The sequence below is a fragment of the Belonocnema kinseyi genome, chromosome 5 (genome assembly GCF_010883055.1).
Source record: "Belonocnema kinseyi isolate 2016_QV_RU_SX_M_011 chromosome 5, B_treatae_v1, whole genome shotgun sequence".
NCBI classification, from domain to species: domain Eukaryota; kingdom Metazoa; phylum Arthropoda; class Insecta; order Hymenoptera; family Cynipidae; genus Belonocnema; species Belonocnema kinseyi.
In genome coordinates, this window is record NC_046661.1 from 108,152,277 (window position 1) to 108,172,675 (window position 20,399).

Here is a 20,399-nt window from a genome sequence, read left to right on the forward strand (position 1 = left end):
CCGCGTTTGCTCACAGTGGACCAAAAACGAATTCGTGTGACAACTTCCCAGCAGAATTTGGCATTATTTTCGCGTAAGCTGACCGAGTTTTTGCGCCGATTCTTAACCATGGATGAAACCTGGATCCACTACTACACTCCTGAGTCAACGCAACAGGCAAAACAGTGGGTTCCACCGGCCAAAGTGCTCCGAAGCGTCCAAAAACGCAACGATGGGTCGGAAAGGTTATGGCCTCCGTATTTTGGGATGCACATGGCATAATATGCGTGGACTATCTTGAAAAAGGTAAAACCATAACCGGAGCATACTATTCATCAATATTGGACCGATTGAAAATCGAAGTCGCCGAAAAACGACCGCATTTGAAGAAGAAAAAACCACTTTATCATCACGACAATGCGCCTGTTCATTCATTTTTAGTTGCACAAGCAAAATTGTATGAAATCGGCTTCGAATTGGTTCCTCAGCCACCATATTCACCAGACCTGGCCCCCAGCGACTATTACTTGTTCCCTAACCTGAAGAGATGGCTCACCGGTAAGCGTTTTTACTCAAATGAGGTGCTCATAGCTGAAACTGAGGCGTATTTTGGAGACCTTCCGATCGAGTACTTTTCGGACGGTATCAAAAAGTTAGAAAATCGTTGGACTCGTTGTATCGACCTAAAAGGAGAGTATGTTGAAAAATAAAACCGGCTTTGGCCAAAAAAACGTCTCCGTGTTTCATTTTTCAGGGACTTATCAGACTGCCTGGTATTCCATCGATTTATAAATAAACTTTCTTTAAAACTATAAACATATTGATGAATACAAACGTTCTTTAGTGCTTTTTATTTAATCTGTCAAATTTTGAACACGATATCTCAATCCGTGTGGACACAGTCAACACCAAAAGAAAATGCTCATATACGGGGACTAGTCTGGTCACGTGGTCACGAAGAGCAAGCCCTTAAGCGAAAAAACGAAAACAAGGAAAAGTTTCTTGATACCCGAGAAAAAAGGGAAATGCTTTAAAAAAGAGGGGGGAAGAGGACTATTGATTAATTTTCAAGCACAGTTACTTTTTTATCCAAAAAGACGAAATTCCTACCAAGGGATGAATTTGGAAACCAAAAAGACGAATTTACAACAACAAAAATAAGAGATTTTTAAAACAAAACAGATGTCAGTTGATTTTCAACAAAAAAGTGAATTTTCTGTCAAAATAGTTGAATTTTCAACCCAACCCGAGGAATTTTGCAACAGAACAGTTGAATTTTGAACCTAGAAGTATGACTTTTAAACAAAAATGTTGAATTTGCAACCAAATAATAAAATTTTTAAATAAAAGTATAACTAGCCGGAGGAAGCATTTGAAAAAAATAGAAATATAAGACAAGTAAATTACTAACAAGAATTCATTTTCAAAATTGCCTAACTTTTCCCCGACAAATTTTTCATTTTTCCTGAACATGAATATTAATAGAACAAAATTTTAATCCTGTAACATTTTAAACAAAAAATCTTTTATAAACGGAATAAAGAATTTCAAACTAAAATTAGAAAATTTCAAACTAATTATCCGTTTCAGTTATTTAAAGTGTTTATTATAAAAATTCCTTGACTTTTACAAAATTGTTTTCAAAATCTCTGACTTTCTCTTACTTCTACCCTATACAAGTGACTTAAATTACCGCCTGGCAGCTCTGATAATTTTAAGACAACTTTTAATTGTAATAAAAAAAAAAAATGAAAAGGACCTTAACATTCTGGCATCGGCAGTAAGTCCAGCAATCGTAATGCCCATGTGTTTATCAATCGGAATTATTTTCTTTTGATGGGCGGACAATTCTGAAGAGGCTCGCTTGAGAGCGATAAGTACGGCGTGGGTTTTGTTTTTTAGACCCACCGTGGCTGAACCCAACTTGACTGCCTCCATTGCATATTCTACCTGGTGCAGTCGTCCTTGAGGACTCCATACCGTAACGTCGCTGTCGTACTGGTTGCGGAACTGATAACAAAAAACAACGCTCAATTGAAAAAAATAATAAATTAAACATATGTAGTTAAAAACCTGATTGGCTTTCATTACTTGAAGTTGTTTCATATCAATTACAAAGTTTGAAAATTAAATCTAGAAGTAATGCCTTTTAATGGGAAAAATCAGAGAAAACTTTATGCGAACTGTAAAACTTTTATCCTTTTTAAATAATCTTTTGCGATTAAATTTAAACTTTCAAATTACATCGAAAAATGGTATTATTTTCGAAAATATTCGATTTCCAAGATTAAAAATTTGGCCACAATTTATATTTTCTGGCTTTATTAGTTTTTTTTTTCACCGTTTATCGCTTTTTAACCAAAAATCATTACATTTTAAAGGTTCATAATTTTTTAACAATTCTATGTTACGTTAGCGGTTTATATAAAGAATTGGTATTTTAAACGAAGAATCATTAGAATAAGAATCTTAAAAAAATTGTGAATTATTTTAATGTTTTTCGTACAAAATTTGTATTTTTAATACAAAATTGTTCGATTTCAAAGAATATTTACAATTTTTTAAAAACTTTAAGTCATTTTCGTGTATTTCGCCAGAAACTTATATTCATAAACAAAGGTCATTAGATTTAAATCAAATGAACTCTACTTTAAATGATAAAATGTATAAGCTTGAACAATTTTGGATTGTGTTACTGTTTTACGCCGGAAATTAAGATTTTTATTTAAAAATCATTAGCTTTCAAAGACGATTATTAATTTTTGAAAAAGATGAAAAATCTTTTAAAAATTTTTGATCATGCTAGTGGTTTCGGTCTGAAATTTTATATTTTTAATTTTTTTAAAATTATATTTCAAAAAATCATAAGCGAGATAAGCGAAGAATTAAATTCCTAAGTTTTTTGTCATATTAATTGAACAATAATATGTTGTATTCGTTTTTTTCGTCAGAAATTGGTACTTTTTAACAAAAATACAACCATTTCATCGTCTATATATTGTACAAAGAAATTCTATATTTATTCTGAAGTTAAGATGACAATTTTCATCAATGATCAAAGATAATATTTTTGTTTTTCTTTTCTGTTATTTTAGATAATAGATACTACAAAATACAAAATTTTCGCATCAATATTATATTTATATTTTCATTTAAAAATTGCGTGGGACAAAACAAAACAATAGTCACATGCGTGGCATGCCTGTCTGTTTTCTAGTAAAATTACCAATTAATTTTTATGTCAGGCCGTTTTTATACATATTTTCGTTTGGAAAGGGAAGAGCTTTCAGTATTCAAATTTCATAGCAATAATTAAGATTGAATTGTTAATTTGAGGATTCCAACAATTTGAACAATTTGAACAATTTGAAGTTTTTCTTTTATCAATTTAAGATTCAAAATTTATCAGCTTAAAAATTTAAAGCTTATGGGTTAAAAAGTCTAACTATTTTTTTCAACTTAAAGCGTCGAAATTTCCAAACAAAAAACATTCTAAATTATACCATTACAAAGCAGAAATGTTCTGAATTTTTCTTTTTCGAATCTTTCTTTTTTCTTTAAATTGTATAATATTTAATTATTTAAATTAGAACCAAATAATTGTTGAGTTTTCTCAACATGCCATTCTTCCAATTTTGACTTTGTCTATTTTAAAATTACTTAGCTATAAAGGATTTTGTTTTAAAATTGTACTATTTAGAGGATTTTTAATTTGAAATGACAAAATGTTGAACGTTTAGATTCTAAATCTAAACTTTTCATTATCAGTTTTTTACCACGTTAAAAATTCTTTTTCAACTTTAAGCGTCTAAATTTCCAAACCTGATACAATTACAAAGCAGAAGCCACCAACATTTAGCACATTATTTTGAGGCCCTCAAAAACACTTTTACGACTAAAAATTTAAAACTAAAAATATACAAGCTTGGACAATTCAAATGGAAAATATTGATTAATTCTTGAATTTTAAATGCCGCGCTAATTTTAAATGATCTAATTTATAAAGTTTAATTAAAACTGTTCTTGAAAAGATTTATTTCTTTTTAATTATTCAGGCTTCTAACTGGAATTTATTTAATTCTAAACAATTCATGTGAAGAAGAGTCTCTAATGTTTAAACGTGAGACTCCGGTTTTCAATGTTCATAATTTATAGTCGATTAACCATCCAAAGACTTTTTTTCTTAAAATTTTACAATTTTGAATCATTTAAATTAGAAGCAATAAATTTCCAATTTTATTAACATTACATTATTTCAATTTTAACCTTTCATATTTTAAAATCATTTAGCTATAAAAGCATTTTTATCTGAAATTGTGCAATTTTGAACAATTGAAATTGAAACATTGCGTATGTTTAGTTTTGGGAGATCAGTTCACGTTAGTGTATAAGTAGGAAAAACGCTGTTCCTACACAAATGTATTGTACACAAAGTATTCTGATTATATCTCTCCTTCACAGAATATATTTTACAAATAATCATATAATATTATATTTTTCCTATATAAAATATTTTCTACGCGAAATGTATCCTAAACATAATGAAATAGTAATTATTTAGTACTGAAAATATTCTCAAAACATATACACAAAACTATTATGCACAAATACTTTTCCTACACAGAATATATTCTACATAAAATAATAAAATACTTAAATCAAATATTTTCTATACAACGTAGATCCTAAACACCACGAAATAATGATAATTTTTATTTAAATATGGGTCCTGCTCTATGGAATATATTAAGAATTTTCTATTTAATGTATTATTGGCTTTACGACTAAGCCGACTTCGCACTGAAAGTTAATTCTTTTGAATTTTAAAGTCTACTATTATATTATTTGGTTCAGAATTCATATTTTCTTGTTAAAAATTCTACTATTTGGTTGAGAATTTAATCATTCTGTTGAAAATTGAACTAATTTGTTCAAAATTCACCTTTTTTTACCGAAAATTTAATTATTGGTTGAAAGTTTAACTACTTTGATCAAAATTAATTTTATTGGTTGAAAATTAAACTATTTCGTCGAAAGTGGTCTTTTTTGTTGAAAATTAATTTTGTTTTTCAAATGAAAAATTAAATATTCCATTTTTTATGTAAAATGTTAGTTTAGAGTTGAAAAATAATTGTCTTTTTTAATTAAAAATTAAAGTATAGTCTAAAGAAATCGACTTGCGACTTACAGATTCAACTATTTGGTAAAAAATTAAACGGTTTTTCGTCAAATTTTTATCTTTTTTATTTAAAAACTCCACCGTATAGTAAAGAAATCATCTTTATACGTAGAAAAATGGTGCAATTGGTTAAAAATACAACTATTTTGTTGAAAATTCATGTTATTTGTTTAAAAGTTCAACTATTGGGTTCAAACTACAACTTTTTTTTATCAAAAATTAATGTACTTTGTCCATTTAAAATGTAATCAATTTGTTGAAACTCCATCTTTCTTCGTTGAAAATTAAAAAACCTTTCTTAGTTGAAAATGCAACTTTTTTATTGAAAATTCGTCTGTTTTTGTGAATTCAACTATTTTTATTTTAAATAAAAATATCTTTTTTTAAATATCAACTATTAAAATTTTGGTTGAGAACTCATATTTTTTGTTAGAATTAAACTGTTTTTAATTTCAAATTAGACTCTTCTTTGGTTGAAATATCAAATATTACATTTTGTGTAGAAAATTAGTATTTTTTGGTAGAATTCATCTATTTTTTATTTAAAATTGATTTTTTTATTTTTAAAAATCAAATATTTGGTTAAAAATACAACTTTGTAAGTTAATAATTTAATTATTCTGTTAAAAATTTAATTATTAAGTTAAAATTTCAACTATTTTGAAATAAAGTCACATTTTCTTAGTAAAATATTAACCGGTTTTGTTGAAACTTCGTCTTCTTGGCAAAAATCGCCCTTTTCGATTGAAAATTAAACTAAATTCTAAAAAATCGTCTTTTTGGCTTAAAGATTTAATAATTTAGTTTAAAATATAACTGTTTTTGGCAAAGGTTTATTCTTTTTTGTTTAAAAATGAGACCATTTCATAAAAATTCACCTTTATGTAGAAAATTCAACTATTTGTTTAAAAATTCCATTACTTTATTGAAAATTCGTCTCTTTTGCTTGAAAGTTCAGCTATTTGGTTGAAAATACAAATTTTTGGTAACAATTAATATTCTTTGTTTATTTAAAATTGAATCAATTGGTTGAAAACCCAACTTTCTTAGTCGAAAATTAACTTTTTCGTTGAAAATTCATTTTTTCGGGTTTATAATTCAACTATTTTCTAAAACATTCAACTTTGCATTAACTTTATTTAAAAGAAGGTATTCCCTTATTTTCGTGAGAAGTCATCGTATTATAGGTACTTTTATATTCCCCGTTGTGAATAATTTTTGTAAAATGATTTAAAAATCGAAACCATATATTTTCACGGAACTTAATATTTTTTTTGTGATCTTTTCTTTTCCTCTAAAGCCACTTGAAAACATTTTAAATATAAAATGCCACATTCTTCTTTAATAAAGTTAAAACTAAATATAAATTGTACAATTATGCGTTATTTAAAGAGCCTTCAAACCTCAAACTATATGAGCGGAACATAACCTATAAATCTTGGTTATACATTTTGTCAATTTTACTGGAAAAAATTGTACTTTGAACGCCGGAATTTCGAAAAATCAATGAGAAATTGTACAAAGGTGCAGAGTATAATTATTTATTTATTAAAAATGGAAATAGGCAGCATAAATAGAAAGTTATTATATATTTGATTCGAAACCGAAATGACAATGCAGTAATTAGATAATCCAGAATAACATAATATTTAATACAGGTAAAAATAAATAATAAACTCACCATTTTTTCGTAGGTTTTTTAGGCTTACTTATATTTAAAAAAACCTTAATAAACACTTTTATTCGAAAAAATTGCAAATTCCTTCGTGACTGTTACTAAGCATCCGCGCACAGTGCCATACCAGCGGGCCAGCGTGATGCATCAGAAATGATTGCTGTGAACTTAGCCATACAAATCTGGATCTTTGGTACATGTCAAAAGAATTTTCGTAAATCATATTTAAGTAACTTCAATTGCCATGAACTAATTTTACATCAACTTTATATTCTGATAATGTATTATCTTTATAAATTTTGTAAAAATGATAGACAATATTGGACTGTAAACTATTCAAAATGATTAGAGTCCGTGTGTTTAAAAATCCCGCGCAAATTCGCCATCCTTTCTCTTTCACAAATCTGATCGATTTAAATTGATTTGAAGCCAATTTCAGTATCAGAAGATCGTGGGTGTGCATATGTCATCAAAACCATCAAAACATCAGGGTGAAGTAAATAATATGTTTAACGTAATACTTATTCAATATCTTAAGAATGAATTTTTTTATATTTCCTATAAAAAAACATACATATAATTAAATTTGGTACAAACAGCTTCTTAATTCCAAAACGCGGGTTACCATAACATAACCTCTAATTTGTTATCTGAATTAAAAAAATTCTAATAAACAAGTGTCACGTGTTCTATTGATCATCTCAGTTTGTGCAAATTTATTTTGTGGAAAATATGCCAAGACTCATGTTTCTATAAACTAAATACGTTTATCCGTTTTATATAAACAACAACAAAAATTGTATCCTTTGTGAGGTTACGACGCATGACAGTTTTATACTAATTGACTCCAACCGGATAGCAAAATGACCGTAAGACCAATCACAATCTGTCTTTAAAGAGTTAAAAAACCATAAATATTCGTACTTTATAAACTTCTTCTTTTAAAGACTCAAACAGTTTTTCTGCTCTCAATTTTTCCTGATGAAAGTCATGCATTAATTTCAATTACCTCAAGATTTATCTAAATTTTCGGTGAGGTTTTGTCCCTTTTCTCTCTCTCTCTCTCTCTCTCTCTTCGCGAAAAGTACGATGCAGCAAAATGATCAATCGAACCGCGGAACTCGCTCTTCGTCTATCGCGCTCGCGCAGAAAGTATGACAAAAATGCGTAACTAGACTCTAGAGAACGTAGATAATTCATAGTTTCATACAGCATGGTCTTCCGTGTTTTCGGTCTCGAGATTCTGACACCGACAATTATTTGCAATCCCAAAAGTGATTAAAAACCTTAAGAAAGCGAATTCTCCATTTCCTCAAATAGCGCGAATATTAGTAAATCTCGAGTCGCGATTCGGAAAGGTGTTTTTTCTACTTTACACAGCTATCATACTTTTTCATCAGATGCTCTAATTAGTTCTAATTAACATGTACAAGTAGCTATTTCGTGACATCTGCATTCTCACGTTTAACAGAGTTTTTCTGAGAATTCTCTCTGCTTCTCGAACTGGATGGATCAACTTTAAAAGTGCTCTGAATAAATGGAATAAGCCTGCCTTCGACTTGAAATCAAAATAAAAAAGGTACATCAATACTGCATTGCAGTTTTTTTTCAAATAATATTACCCGTGATGTTGATTTCAGTTTTGGTTTTTATAATTTACAATTCTCTTTTTTAAGACTGCTCCGAAAAAATCAATAATATCGCACAAAGGTGGGAAATAAACTTTGCTCTTATTATTGATTCTTCTTGAATAATTAATGATTGATTGAAGGAGTGAAAAACAAGTAGAAAAAATGTATTGGCAAGTGATGCATAGTGAGTTAATTTAGTGTAAACTTTTATTTGTAATCGTTTAAAGGATTGTTTAAGGAAATTGGGTTGACTAGTATATTACCTTGTGTGTAATTATAGAGATTAAGTCTAAAATTGGACTAGTTAGATACATTAATGACTAACGCATGTTTTCATTCGCGACTAATGGAATATAAACTACTGTGAATTAAAACCAATTAAGACGTCGTGAAACTTTGAAAGCAGTTCTATTAGAATCTATTGGCTTCGCTGCCCTTTTTGTTATAAGTAACTTCTTACTTTATATTACTCCACTTTTAAACTTTTCAATATTTCAGGCCTCGGATTCACCAAACTATTGAGACTATTTTCTCACATTTTTCTGCTAATACCACTATTTATTTTCTTTTAAAAATATTTTTCAACTTCTTCGTTAATTGAATTTTTAACCAAATAGCTACATTTTAATCCAAAAAGATGAATTCTCAACAAATTACATACATTTCCCACAAAATAGTTGAATTTTCAACCTGAAAATACTAACTCTCACCAAAAATTTAGTAGTCCATATTCAAATAAAAAAAGGCGAATTGTCAAATTCGTTGACAAAAGACATATATTTTCTGCCGAATAGTTGAATTTTAAACAAAGAGGATTAATTTTCTACTGCAAACACGAATTTTAGACCAAATACATGAATTCTTAACTAAATAGTTCACTTTTTTACTAAAAACTAGGTACATCTTTAACAAAAATTAAGATTATTTTCAAAAAGGAGATTTTTAACCATTTAAGTTTTCAAACAAAGAGATGAATTTTTAACTAAAATTATAAATATTCAACCAAAAAAAAATAATTTTTAGTAGTTTAACCAAGTAGTTAAACTTTCAAAAAAAAAAATGAATTTTCTACAAAACAATACTAATTTACAAAAAAAAATATAATAGTTGATATTTATGCCAAAAACGATCTTAATTTTAAATAAAAAAAGTTTAATTCAACCAAAAAAGACGAAATTTCAACAAAATACTTAATTGTGAACTAAAAATGATTAATTTTTAACTCAAATCTATTTTTTACCAAATAGTAGTTAAATTTTTAACCGAGAAGAAGAATTTTCAACAAACGACAGGAATTTTAAAACAAATAATTGAATTTTTTGCCAAAAAGACGATTTCCAAGATATGAATAAGGTTTGAACCAATTAGTGGACTTTTCCACCGAAAAATAAACATTTTCAACTAAATATTTTGAACATTGGTGCGATGCTAGTCATAATTTGATTTTATTAGTTTTTAGTGTATATTTTTTCGTTTCTGAAATGTTGTAACTAAATATTTAAGTTGTTAAACTAAAAAAGGTACATTTTTAAACAAAAACGTAGCAATTGAGAGGAAAAGTGAGAAAAAGAGTAGAATAGGAAAAAGACTGTGAAGCCTGTAGATATTTTATAGACTACAGAATAACATTTAAAATAAACTACATTGAATTTCAATTTTAATGTAATAAATTATCACAAATTTGTATCTCGTTTTTGGGTGAATTACTTTTTTTATCAATTTGCTCTTGTACCTTCTGTCGTTTTTCTATAAATTTTTTATTTTTAATGCCATTTTTATGATTAAAACCAAAACTACGTGTCCTATCAAAAAGTGATTCATTACAATTTTGTAGTTCTTTTTCGGGTAAATAATTGGTGTTAAATCATCTTTTCCGTAACTTTGTTCGTTTTTTCACAAATTTGTATTTTTTTATATTTCCAATGTTATTTTTCACAAATAAAACAAAAAGTACGCGCCATATCAAGAAGTGATTGTTAACGAATTTGTAGATCTTTTTTGGTATTAGAATTTTTGTTATTTCATCTTTTTTCGTATCCTGCATAGTTTGACCACAACATGGAATTTTTTATTTTTCATTATTTTTTTTTCCAATCAAAACATAAGTTTTAAATTGTCAAAGAAAATCCAAAAATTTGTTATGCTTATATTGTAGTGTTTTCAAAAAGCAATGTTTTTCTTCTAAACTAAAAAAAATGTGCCAAAGCTTGTCCTGATCCGCTCATTTTTTCGACAGTCATCGTGGCGGACGGATAGACATATGCCATCGTAAAAACTTGATTTTTGGATTCAGGGGGTCTCGAAACGTGGAGATCCGTTGAAAAACTGTGGTGTTAAATTTCGGGAAATTCTAATACTTTCTCAATCATAAATGATGAGAATGTAAAAATATTAGGTAATAGATATTAGGTATATCTCTGAAGTGAGTCCGAGGCCTGATATTGAAAACTATTATAATTTTTATCAGAGAAATAATTTATCTTAGAGGTACAAAAAAATGGTCACACTAGGTCAATGACTATGCATTAATTTTTCTAAACTCTGCAATTTTCTTATGTCCTCACTGACACGTATAATTTTGTATAACTTCCCACTGGTTTATATTCGCAACTTCAGTTTATGCTTGTTAACAGACAATTATCGATTTGTAATTTTGTGTTTAAAGCGACAATGAATTCTCCACCAATCATGGTACCTGGTGGAGATCGACGATCGAATTCGGATTTAAATTCTATACCTGTCGGTACTTCAACAGAATCATTTAAAACAATGACCCCACCAACTGTTAGTCGGTCACTCAGCAGTGGTAAGTAATTTATGTGTACTGCATTACTGCTTGCAACTTTATGCTGTAACTTTAAGCTTTAAAAATTCATACTTGAACTTTTTAAAGTTAATAGCATGAAAATAAATTGCAGTCTCATTGTAATTATTTCGCATGAAAGTGCAATATCAATTTCTCATTATCTTCTGTTCATGCCTTTATGATTTTTTTTTTTTTCAATAAGAATATTTCACGTTTTTCAAGTATTTCTAATTTAAATATAAATGAGTAAATGTGAGAATTCAGGGTTGCTATAAGACCTGAGAGACCTGGAACAAGTCATGAAATGAGCAAAAAATAACTCGATTTTTTCTATTCCCAACTAGCACTTCAGTCTTAATAATTATTTTAAAGCTTTACGGCGAATTTTCAAATTTACACATGTTGATTGTTATATTAATGAATAATAATATTATTTTAATTCCAGAATTTTTAAGACAATATATTTTTATAATAGTGAGAATTGTTTAGAATTCAGCAATTTTTTAAAAGCAATTTACATTTCCTGGTGTTTATGAATTTGAACAAAATTTTGATCAATATCGGTAAAAATTTCTATGAATTTCTATGAATTTTTACGAACGTTTATATTCATTTTTATTCCATTTTAGACAATCCACCAAATTCTTTACTGACCCCTTCACATTTTAAATTCACTCTCCCAAATATTAAAACTGCTACTAGATTCTCTGGTTGTTCATTTTTAATTAACTATTTTCGTATTTATAAGAATAAAAGGAATGACTTCAATTTGTGTGGTTTCACAAGAGTTTTATCGCCAACATAAGTATGAAAATGCTTTGTCGCTGTAATTTCTGATTCACAGCTATGCTTTTAGAAGCCTTGACAATTTTTTAATATTATTTTGCAAGAGGCAAATTCCGTCGCTCCTTTTGACTTACGAATCTAGAAAAGAGTTAAGTGCTTAAGATTTACGTAACAATATTCCGGAATACCAAAATGTCCAAATCCTAGCAGCCTTCCTAGGTCTAGGAAGATAATTCTATAATGAACGTGTAGCACCAGCAGACGATCGACACCCCAGACGAGGTAGCGTGCACGCTCATCCAGCTTCGTTATCCAAACTCCCATCATCCGAATCTCTCACAGCAGGCATGAATATGATTACCACTGCAGATGGTCCTCCTCTCTCTCCAGGTAAAATTAATTAACAAACAGCAAAATAAATAAAAGGAGCAGTGCCCATTTGATCGCTGTGTACCTGTTTCCTTCACCCCCTTTACCAAACTTCTCGTATAGATGAAAAATCGCCAGACGATGTCACCGACCCTCGCCAGCAGATAATCTTTTGTACTAATGAGGAATAAAATAAGAAACATATGAAAAGTTTATTTTGCAATTGGTAATTGAGAAATATTGCATTCGAAATCTATGTTTTTTTTTGCGATTCCAATGATATTTTACTTGGCCTAACAAGTTTAAAATTAAAATAATTATATTTATAAGTTCATGGAAATTGAAATGCAATTGTTCTACATTTTCCTATTATCAAAAATTTGTAACTAACAATTTGTCAAGGTTTGGACTCAAATGATATCAAAATATCAAAATAGCTCTTCTATAAATTAGGATAAATTTGTCTACTATTTTTCAAAATATATGACACTATGAACACTATTTTTTATCTCTGCAGTTAATTTTTGATTTGAATGTTCTAAATTGTTCTGTTTCAATTTTAAATGCACACAATTATCTGGCTTTTCGAATTCTTCGAAATGGTTGAATATTATATTGCAAATTGTATCCAAAGGAAATTCAAAACAATAAAAAATGAATTATTAAATTTATTTATTAAATTAATTATTCATTATTTTGTATTTTAAATTGTCCAAAAATATTAAATATTTTAAACTATACTTATAAAGAACGATTTTAAGTTTAAAGGGTTAAAATTGTGATATTTCGAAATTTGGAATCATACATAATAATCTTATCGTACTTATTCTAATATTCTACTTATTAAGGCAAGTAAGATGTCGTTGAAACATTCAAAAAACTTAGATGTAGAATATGATATTTCTAAATTACTAATTCAAAAATTAAAATAAATATATGTTTCTTATTTTATTCCTCATTAGCACAAAAAAAAAACCGCTGACAAGGGTCGGTTATAGCGTCTGACGATCCCCCAGCTACATGGGGGGTAAAGAAAACAGGTAGAAGGCGATCAACTAGGCACTAGTTACTTGGGCCTGGGCATCGTCCAAATAAAAGAGACCAAGTGCCAAAAAGAGAACGTCCAGAGTGACCGCTGGACAGGAAAACTGGGAAATGGCCGGGAATTTTTTGGGACCGAGAAATGTCAATTCATTTTTGGACCGATAATTTTTCTAATTTTGAGGAAAAAAATCTATCCAATCACTTGATAGAGCATAGATTTTTTTATGTTACTAGCAGCATCAATCGCGCGCTAACTTAAAAGTGTTTGCATGCTTAAATTCGGCATAAAATTATATTCTGAGATCTAAGAACAGTTTGATTGATTTGATTGTATAAAAATGTCTTTAAATTTTCCAGATTAGGAATCGAAAATTATTTTTTATTTTCTTAAAATATATCAAAATTCCTAAAAAGATTTTATTCTTCAAAATTTTTGAAAATCTACATTTTTAAAATCTTTAAATTTAACTTTTATTAAAAATTTCTTCTACATTTTTAGACCTTCTAAATATCTTTTTAAAATATTATATTTTTCCTAAAAATGTGTAAAAAATAAATTGCCTTAAAATCTTGAACTCTTTTTTGAAAATTTTGGAAGTCTTAAAATGTTTTGGAATTTTTAAAAATATTTTCTTAAAATTAATTTTTTAAAATAAAAAATCATTTTAAATTTTTCTATTAAAGCAAAGAAATTTATGATCATTTATGGTTAATAAACTTCAAATATATATCGATTAATGAAGTTTTTAATTGTACTGTAGTTCATGTATTAAACATTAAACCTTGATAATATTGATTTCACTATACGATCTGAATCTCTTACAAAGTAACCAATTTACATATTTGAACGCTAAAAATTATACTGTTTTAATTTGAAAGCCTTGATAGTTAAAAAAATGTAAACATTCGATTGATTTACTATGAAATATTAAAAAAATTTTGTAATTTTAAATGAATATATTTACAATCAAATGCTTCTACGCAATTAAAAATCCTATTCAATTATTATTTCAGTCTAAAGTATTCCATTTTCTACGCATTCGTTTTGAAAAATTTTAATTGAAAAGAGAAACAATTTTTTAATATTTAACAATATTTGACTGTTTATTTAAAATGAGCAATTAAAAATCAAATATTCAAAACTAATCAGTTTGAAACTAAATTGTTTGAAACAGAACGCCTTTGGATCGTTAAAATTTCAAAGAGCTAAATTTATGTGGTTGATTCTGAGCCAAACTATTTAGATTATTACATTTTCGTAATAGGAAAAGACACAATTAAAAAATTGTATTACATTACTAAAATTAGTAATATTTAATATATTCTTTTTACAAAAATTTAAATAAAAATATTTCTTTCAAGAAATTGAGGTTACAATATTTAGACTCAATTAAAATAACTCTCAGAATATTAATAAGCAAACCCCGCAGATTGGACCGAATCATGATTTTAGTGTCTCTCTTGAAAACTTTTAATTTAAGATCAAAAAGAAATATATTTTTAAATAAATAATTGTATGCAAAACAAACATGAAAACGATTCACAATTGAATATTAATTTTCTGAAAATTCGTTCGACTCCCGAAGCCTTAAAAAACTTTCAATATCTAATTTACGCCATGAGAAGAATAAAAAATCGTTATACATTTTTAGTGATACTTCATTAAAATCCTATAAATACTGTTAGTTTTGTTATATAATGGTGCATATTTTCTGAGATTTTTATTACAAAATTCCTATTATTGTCGAGCTCACGGCGAGTTGAACACCAAAAATTCGTATTTTGCGATTACAGAAAAAAGTACAATTTTCTTGATTATTTCAAAAACTAAGAAGGTCATCACATTTATTTATATGACTAAAAATATGTGCATTAAAATTTCCTATTGGAATATGTTATGCAAAAATTAAAATTTGACCTGGAAAAAATATGACCCCGGGGCCAACTAAAACGATGGCGCTTCGGGCTTATCCCCTTTTGATCACCAACAATTCAATTAAAATCCTGTTGAAAGTCACAAACATAGTTTAAAATTTGGTAGTTTAACGGTATTTAATTCAAGTATGTTAAATTTAATTCTTGAATTTCTCCAATTTCCACAGTTTTAAATTCAATATGTTTTTAGTGCTTTAATTAGGAGTTCTGTTTCGATTACCTCAAACGAAAACGTTTTTAGCCTCAAGAGTTAAAATTTTTTTATTTTAATGAACTTGAAATTTTTTAGCGATCCCGGAAATAACATCATTTTTTTCATAATTAAGAATGGCCAGTCTGACTTTTTAGGAGACCCAAATTAAATTCAGAATAAATTAAAATTTAAAGCCTTCTTTAAAGTCAAACATTCCAATATAAGTATGACAGTTTAAAAATTATTTAGCGATCCGATTCTAACAATACACTTAAACATGTTTTCATTGTAATTTATATTAAAGAAAGCAAAATTTAAATTCCTCTTTAATTTCCAGTATTTAAATTTAACTACGGAATTCTCAGAAATTAAACAAAAAACGAGAATCTAAGGTTCAAATGTGTGTAACACGCTCTTAAATATTTCCATTGAAATTTAAAAAAATATGTAAATTAAAATGTAAATTCCTTTTCAACTTCCAACATTAAAATTTTACTACGAAGTTCTTGAAAATTAAAAAAAAAACAAGATGCTAGCGATGAGGTTTAAACAACAAGCTTTGAAATATTTCCATTAAATTAAAAAAAAACTTATAATAAAGTATGCATTAAATAAATTAAAAAATAATTATTTCAGTCAAAATTTGATCATTAAATTCTTGTTTTATTTATTATTTTTAATGGAGGCATTAAAGATGGTTTTTCCAAATTTGATTGTTAGATTGTTGTATTAAAATTTTTTTTAAGATTATGGTAATTAAATTTGATTGTTGAACGTTAAAGAGGAATTCGAATTTTTTACACATTTTTTTTTTAATTTGAATGCAGACATTTAATAGAGTATGGTCCAAAGATCATTAGATTATTTCTAATTTCTAAGAATTTCATAGTTAATAAAAAAATTTCAATCAGTATTTTTAGCTTGTGAAGAAAAATTTAGCCCTTGGTCTCTTTTTTCCAAACTTATTTGCTCCTTTGCATAATTTTTTATCAGAACGCAATTAAATAGAGCAGTCCACTTTTTTATTGACTTGCGAGAATGATATCAGCTATAATCCATATTTTCGGAACATCAGATCATTTTAATATTGAAAAATTCATAAAATTTTCATTCAAATACCTGAATATGCACTTTTTAAATATATTGAAACAGCTTCTTCGCTTAAAGTTTAAACTAAAGTTGTTTAGCTCAGGTCGTTGATGCATATAAAATACCTGCATTTAGAATTTGTAGAATGTTTTTGTACCTTTGTTAGACTTGATAAAACCTTATCAGTAGATAACTTACCAAAATGGGACACTGGTGGAGTGCAGTCTGTTTCCAGTGTTTTCAACGTAGGAATAAGATTTTTCTACTTGTGTAGATTCTTTAAAAAGAAGTTAATGATGTTTAGTAATCGGATGTATAGAAGTGAACCGTCCATTAACTTAGATGGGATAAAGTTTTGTAAGAGATTGAATATTTCAATGACTAGTTATTTTTAGATTAAATAAATTATCGTATCAATGTTGAATGTTATCAGGCTCAAAACTCTGGAAGTTATAAGGACAATAATAATTAAATTACGTTATACAATTATTTTCTTTTTAATTAATTGTGGAATTTCTCTTTGAACATTTTCTAGTTTATAAACCAATAGTAGTTGGAATCCTAGTATAATTAGAAAAATATGTATAATCTAGAGTCTTAATACCTCTAATGCGAGAAGCCATAGAAAAGCAGGAGTAAAGGATTTAGTGAATCATTAGAGAAACGTTATTTTTATGCAGAGATTTCTTAGTTCTTGGATAATTACGTCTTCTTTTTTTAATTAATCAGATATAAGCAATTTGTTGCATGCTTAATGAAAATATTTTTTATCTAGGTCTCTCGGCTACAGGTGAAAGTACAAGGGCTGACAACACATCGGAGAAGGTAAATATTTACAAAATACAATGAAAAATGCGCTGGAAACATTTAGGTTGATAAGTTAAATCATAATTCTTGGTAACTGCAATTCTCTGATATGAAACAACAGAGTTGCTACAGATCAGGGAATTCCCAAACGGTCAGAGAAAGTCAGGGAATTTTCGACAAACTGAAGTTGAAGTTAATTTGATTATTTTGTTGAAAATTCGAGTAATTAAAAAAAATCATTCTTTCTGGTTCAAAATGCATATTTTTTGTTGAAAATTCATAATTTTGCAAATTGCATCTTTTTTGGTTAAAAATTCACATGTGTTTGGTTAAAAATTATTCTATTTTGGTTAAGTATTCAACTTTTTTGTTGAACATTTGTCATTTTTGGTTGAAAATTAAACCTCTTTTGCTGGAAATATCAAATATGACTTTTTTTGTTGAGACTTCGTATTTTTTGGTTGAATAGTGAACTAAATAGTTCAAAGTGGAGCTGTTTTGTTAAATTTTTATGTTATATGTGGTTTTAATTTGTTGGTTAATGATTAATGATTTTAGTTTAAAAAAACTTTTTTGTATTCAGAATTGAACTATTCCATACTTAGTTAAAAATTTATATTCCTCATTTGAAAATTCAACTATTTTAAAAAGTTCTGTCTTTTGTGGTAGAATATTATTTATATTTGTGACTTAATAAATTGTTTAGTAGGAAATTCATGTATTTTGTTAAAAACTAATATTTTTCCGTAGAAAGTTAATCTTCTTGGTTGAAAATGTATCTTTTTCGTTGAAAATTCATTTCATTGGTTGAAAGCTCGTTTTTCTTTGTTTGAAAATTAATTTTGTTGAGTAAAAATTTAATATTTGGATTAAAACTCTTAGTTTTTGGTTAAAACTTTTATTATTTTGGTGGAAAATTCATATTTTTGGATTGAAAATTCAATTTTTTGTTAAAAATTCACGTTTTTATAGGAAATTCGACTTTTTGACTTGAAAATTTAACATTTCGGATTAATTTATTTTTTTATTCGCTGAAAAATCTTTTTTGATTGAAAATTGAACGCTTTGTTCTAAATTATTTTTCTTCTTTCTTGTAAATACATTTTTTTCAACTGAAAAATTAATTATTCCGTTTTTGTTTAAAATTTCTCTGTTTGAGTTGAAAACTTAATTTTTTAGTTGAAAATCCATGTATTTTAAGTATGCCTTACGTAATTTGTGAATTACCTCTTATAAAATTCTGTATGACTGTTGCCACTAAAAGGGTTTTAAATAAATGAAGAAACAGAATTTTGTGCTTTAACATTATTTAAAAGTAACAGTACAGAAGTAAATATCCCAAAATGTTTCCAATAATGGGTTTATTGCATGGAAAATTATTAAAAATTCAAATACACGCTATGTTAAACGGCTGAAGATTCATTTGTAATTATTATTGTTTATTAAAAATAAATTCTCTTTTATAGGCTTTTCAGCCATAGATCAATTTTTTGATGTAAATAAATTATTATTCTTACACAGTGTCCCCATGTCTCGAAAGCGATTTTTTATTTTTTCAAAAAATATAAAATTCTATTTTTCTTTTTTTACCGAAAGCTAACTTTCAAAGCGTGTGCAATTTTACCCTAAAAATTCTTGAACGATTTACTCGGAATTATCTATCCATTTAAGATAAAACTTTCCACCCGCATTCAGAAACTTAATATCTCGGAAGTTAGTTTTTATTTGTTATTCAAACTAATGATTACATTTTTTATCGTAATTCGCAATCGGGCCTATTCCAGTTTTGTGGTCAGGGTAACTCAGGGTTAAATCGGCGACTCGTCATCTCAGATATAAACTTTTGTCTTATCTTTTAATAGTACTTTGATTTTTCCGGAATATTTGTTCAAGAAAGGAAACCCTATTAAAGAATGTATTGGACTTTTAATATATTTCATATGGTATTGATTAAATTTCAGTCAGGAGAGACTTGCAAATTGACAAGGAAGGAATCGTATAAGGCACAGAGGAAAAATTACCGAATGGAGAAGAAGAGAGTCGCCAATGAACTTTTGAGTTCATTGAAGGATCCGACTGTAGTTGTTATGAGTGACTGGCTCAAAGTCAGGGGGACTCTTAAAAGCTGGACCAAACTTTGGTGCATCCTCAAGCCTGGATTACTGCTGTTATACAAGAGTCCAAAAGTAAAAGTAAACCCTCCTTCCTCCTTAAATCACCCTCTTTTGTCCTCTAAATATGCACTAGTTTATGTATTACAAAAAAATCATAATGTGCAATTTTTCAGAGCAATCATTGGGTTGGGACAGTGTTACTAAATACTTGCCAAGTGATCGAACGTCCCAGTAAGAAAGATGGTTTTTGCTTCAAATTATTCCATCCTCTTGAACAATCGATTTGGGCTCCACGAGGACCAGAGAAAGAAGCAATTGGTAAGCTAGATTTTAATTTTTCTTAAGGGCATGTGACACAGCTAAATACCTATATTACCGACCACAGTTTTTCAGTTCACTGAATGTTTTTTTGAACCTAAGAACTTTTTTTGTAAATAAAATATCGAGCTGAAACTTTGGGAAATGTATTAGAGTAAAATAAAGTACGTTTAGGTACTGCATTTTAGTAGGAACTTAACTGAAAATTATTTCATCTTTTTTCTGAACCTCAACATTTTTTGAACGTTCGAACTTTTTTTATACATAAAATATCGGTCTCAAACTTTGAGAAATACAAGAGCCGAAAGAAAATTACGTTTAAGTACAAAGCTTAACAATAAAAGATGTAAAAAAATATATTTTAACAATCAGTTCCAACGGCATCAGCCGGTAACCTTGTACACGAAAATACGAAACCTGGCGGCCACTAGACGAGGCTCTAGAGGGTTCGTATTTTCGTGTACAACGTTACCG

At 27.9% G+C, this 20,399-nt stretch overlaps 2 protein-coding genes across 11 annotated transcripts in view; one reads left to right on the forward strand and one right to left on the reverse strand.

Annotated features, from left to right (window-relative positions):
• LOC117173271 (proteasome subunit alpha type-1) overlaps positions 1–6,964 on the reverse strand; it is a 13,530-nt gene extending 6,566 nt beyond the window's left edge. The window contains exons 1-2 of the mRNA XM_033361745.1: positions 6,840–6,964; positions 1,739–1,989 (exon numbers count right to left, since the gene is read on the reverse strand). Of these exons, the coding sequence (XP_033217636.1) occupies positions 1,739–1,989; positions 6,840–6,842 (254 nt within the window). The 5' untranslated portion in view covers positions 6,843–6,964. The remainder of the gene's footprint in view (positions 1–1,738; positions 1,990–6,839) is intronic.
• Positions 6,965–7,282: 318 nt separating this feature from the next.
• Positions 7,283–20,399, forward strand: part of LOC117172477 (oxysterol-binding protein-related protein 8) — a 63,852-nt gene continuing 50,735 nt past the window's right edge. For 3 of the 10 annotated variants that reach the window (XR_004467028.1, XM_033360446.1, XM_033360452.1), the window contains exons 1-7: positions 7,290–7,329; positions 8,305–8,412; positions 11,130–11,270; positions 12,309–12,446; positions 17,462–17,511; positions 19,455–19,685; positions 19,781–19,925. Coding sequence is in view for 9 of the 10 variants with exons in the window: in XM_033360446.1 (XP_033216337.1) it covers positions 11,135–11,270; positions 12,309–12,446; positions 17,462–17,511; positions 19,455–19,685; positions 19,781–19,925 (700 nt within the window). In the remaining variant the exon portion in view is untranslated. Of the gene's footprint in view, positions 7,330–7,678; positions 7,703–7,987; positions 8,192–8,304; positions 8,413–11,129; positions 11,271–12,266; positions 12,447–16,948; positions 17,044–17,461; positions 17,512–19,454; positions 19,686–19,780; positions 19,926–20,399 lie in introns of those variants that run through there. The other 7 variants (XM_033360448.1, XM_033360451.1, XM_033360450.1 and 4 more) reach the window with 7 other exon arrangements.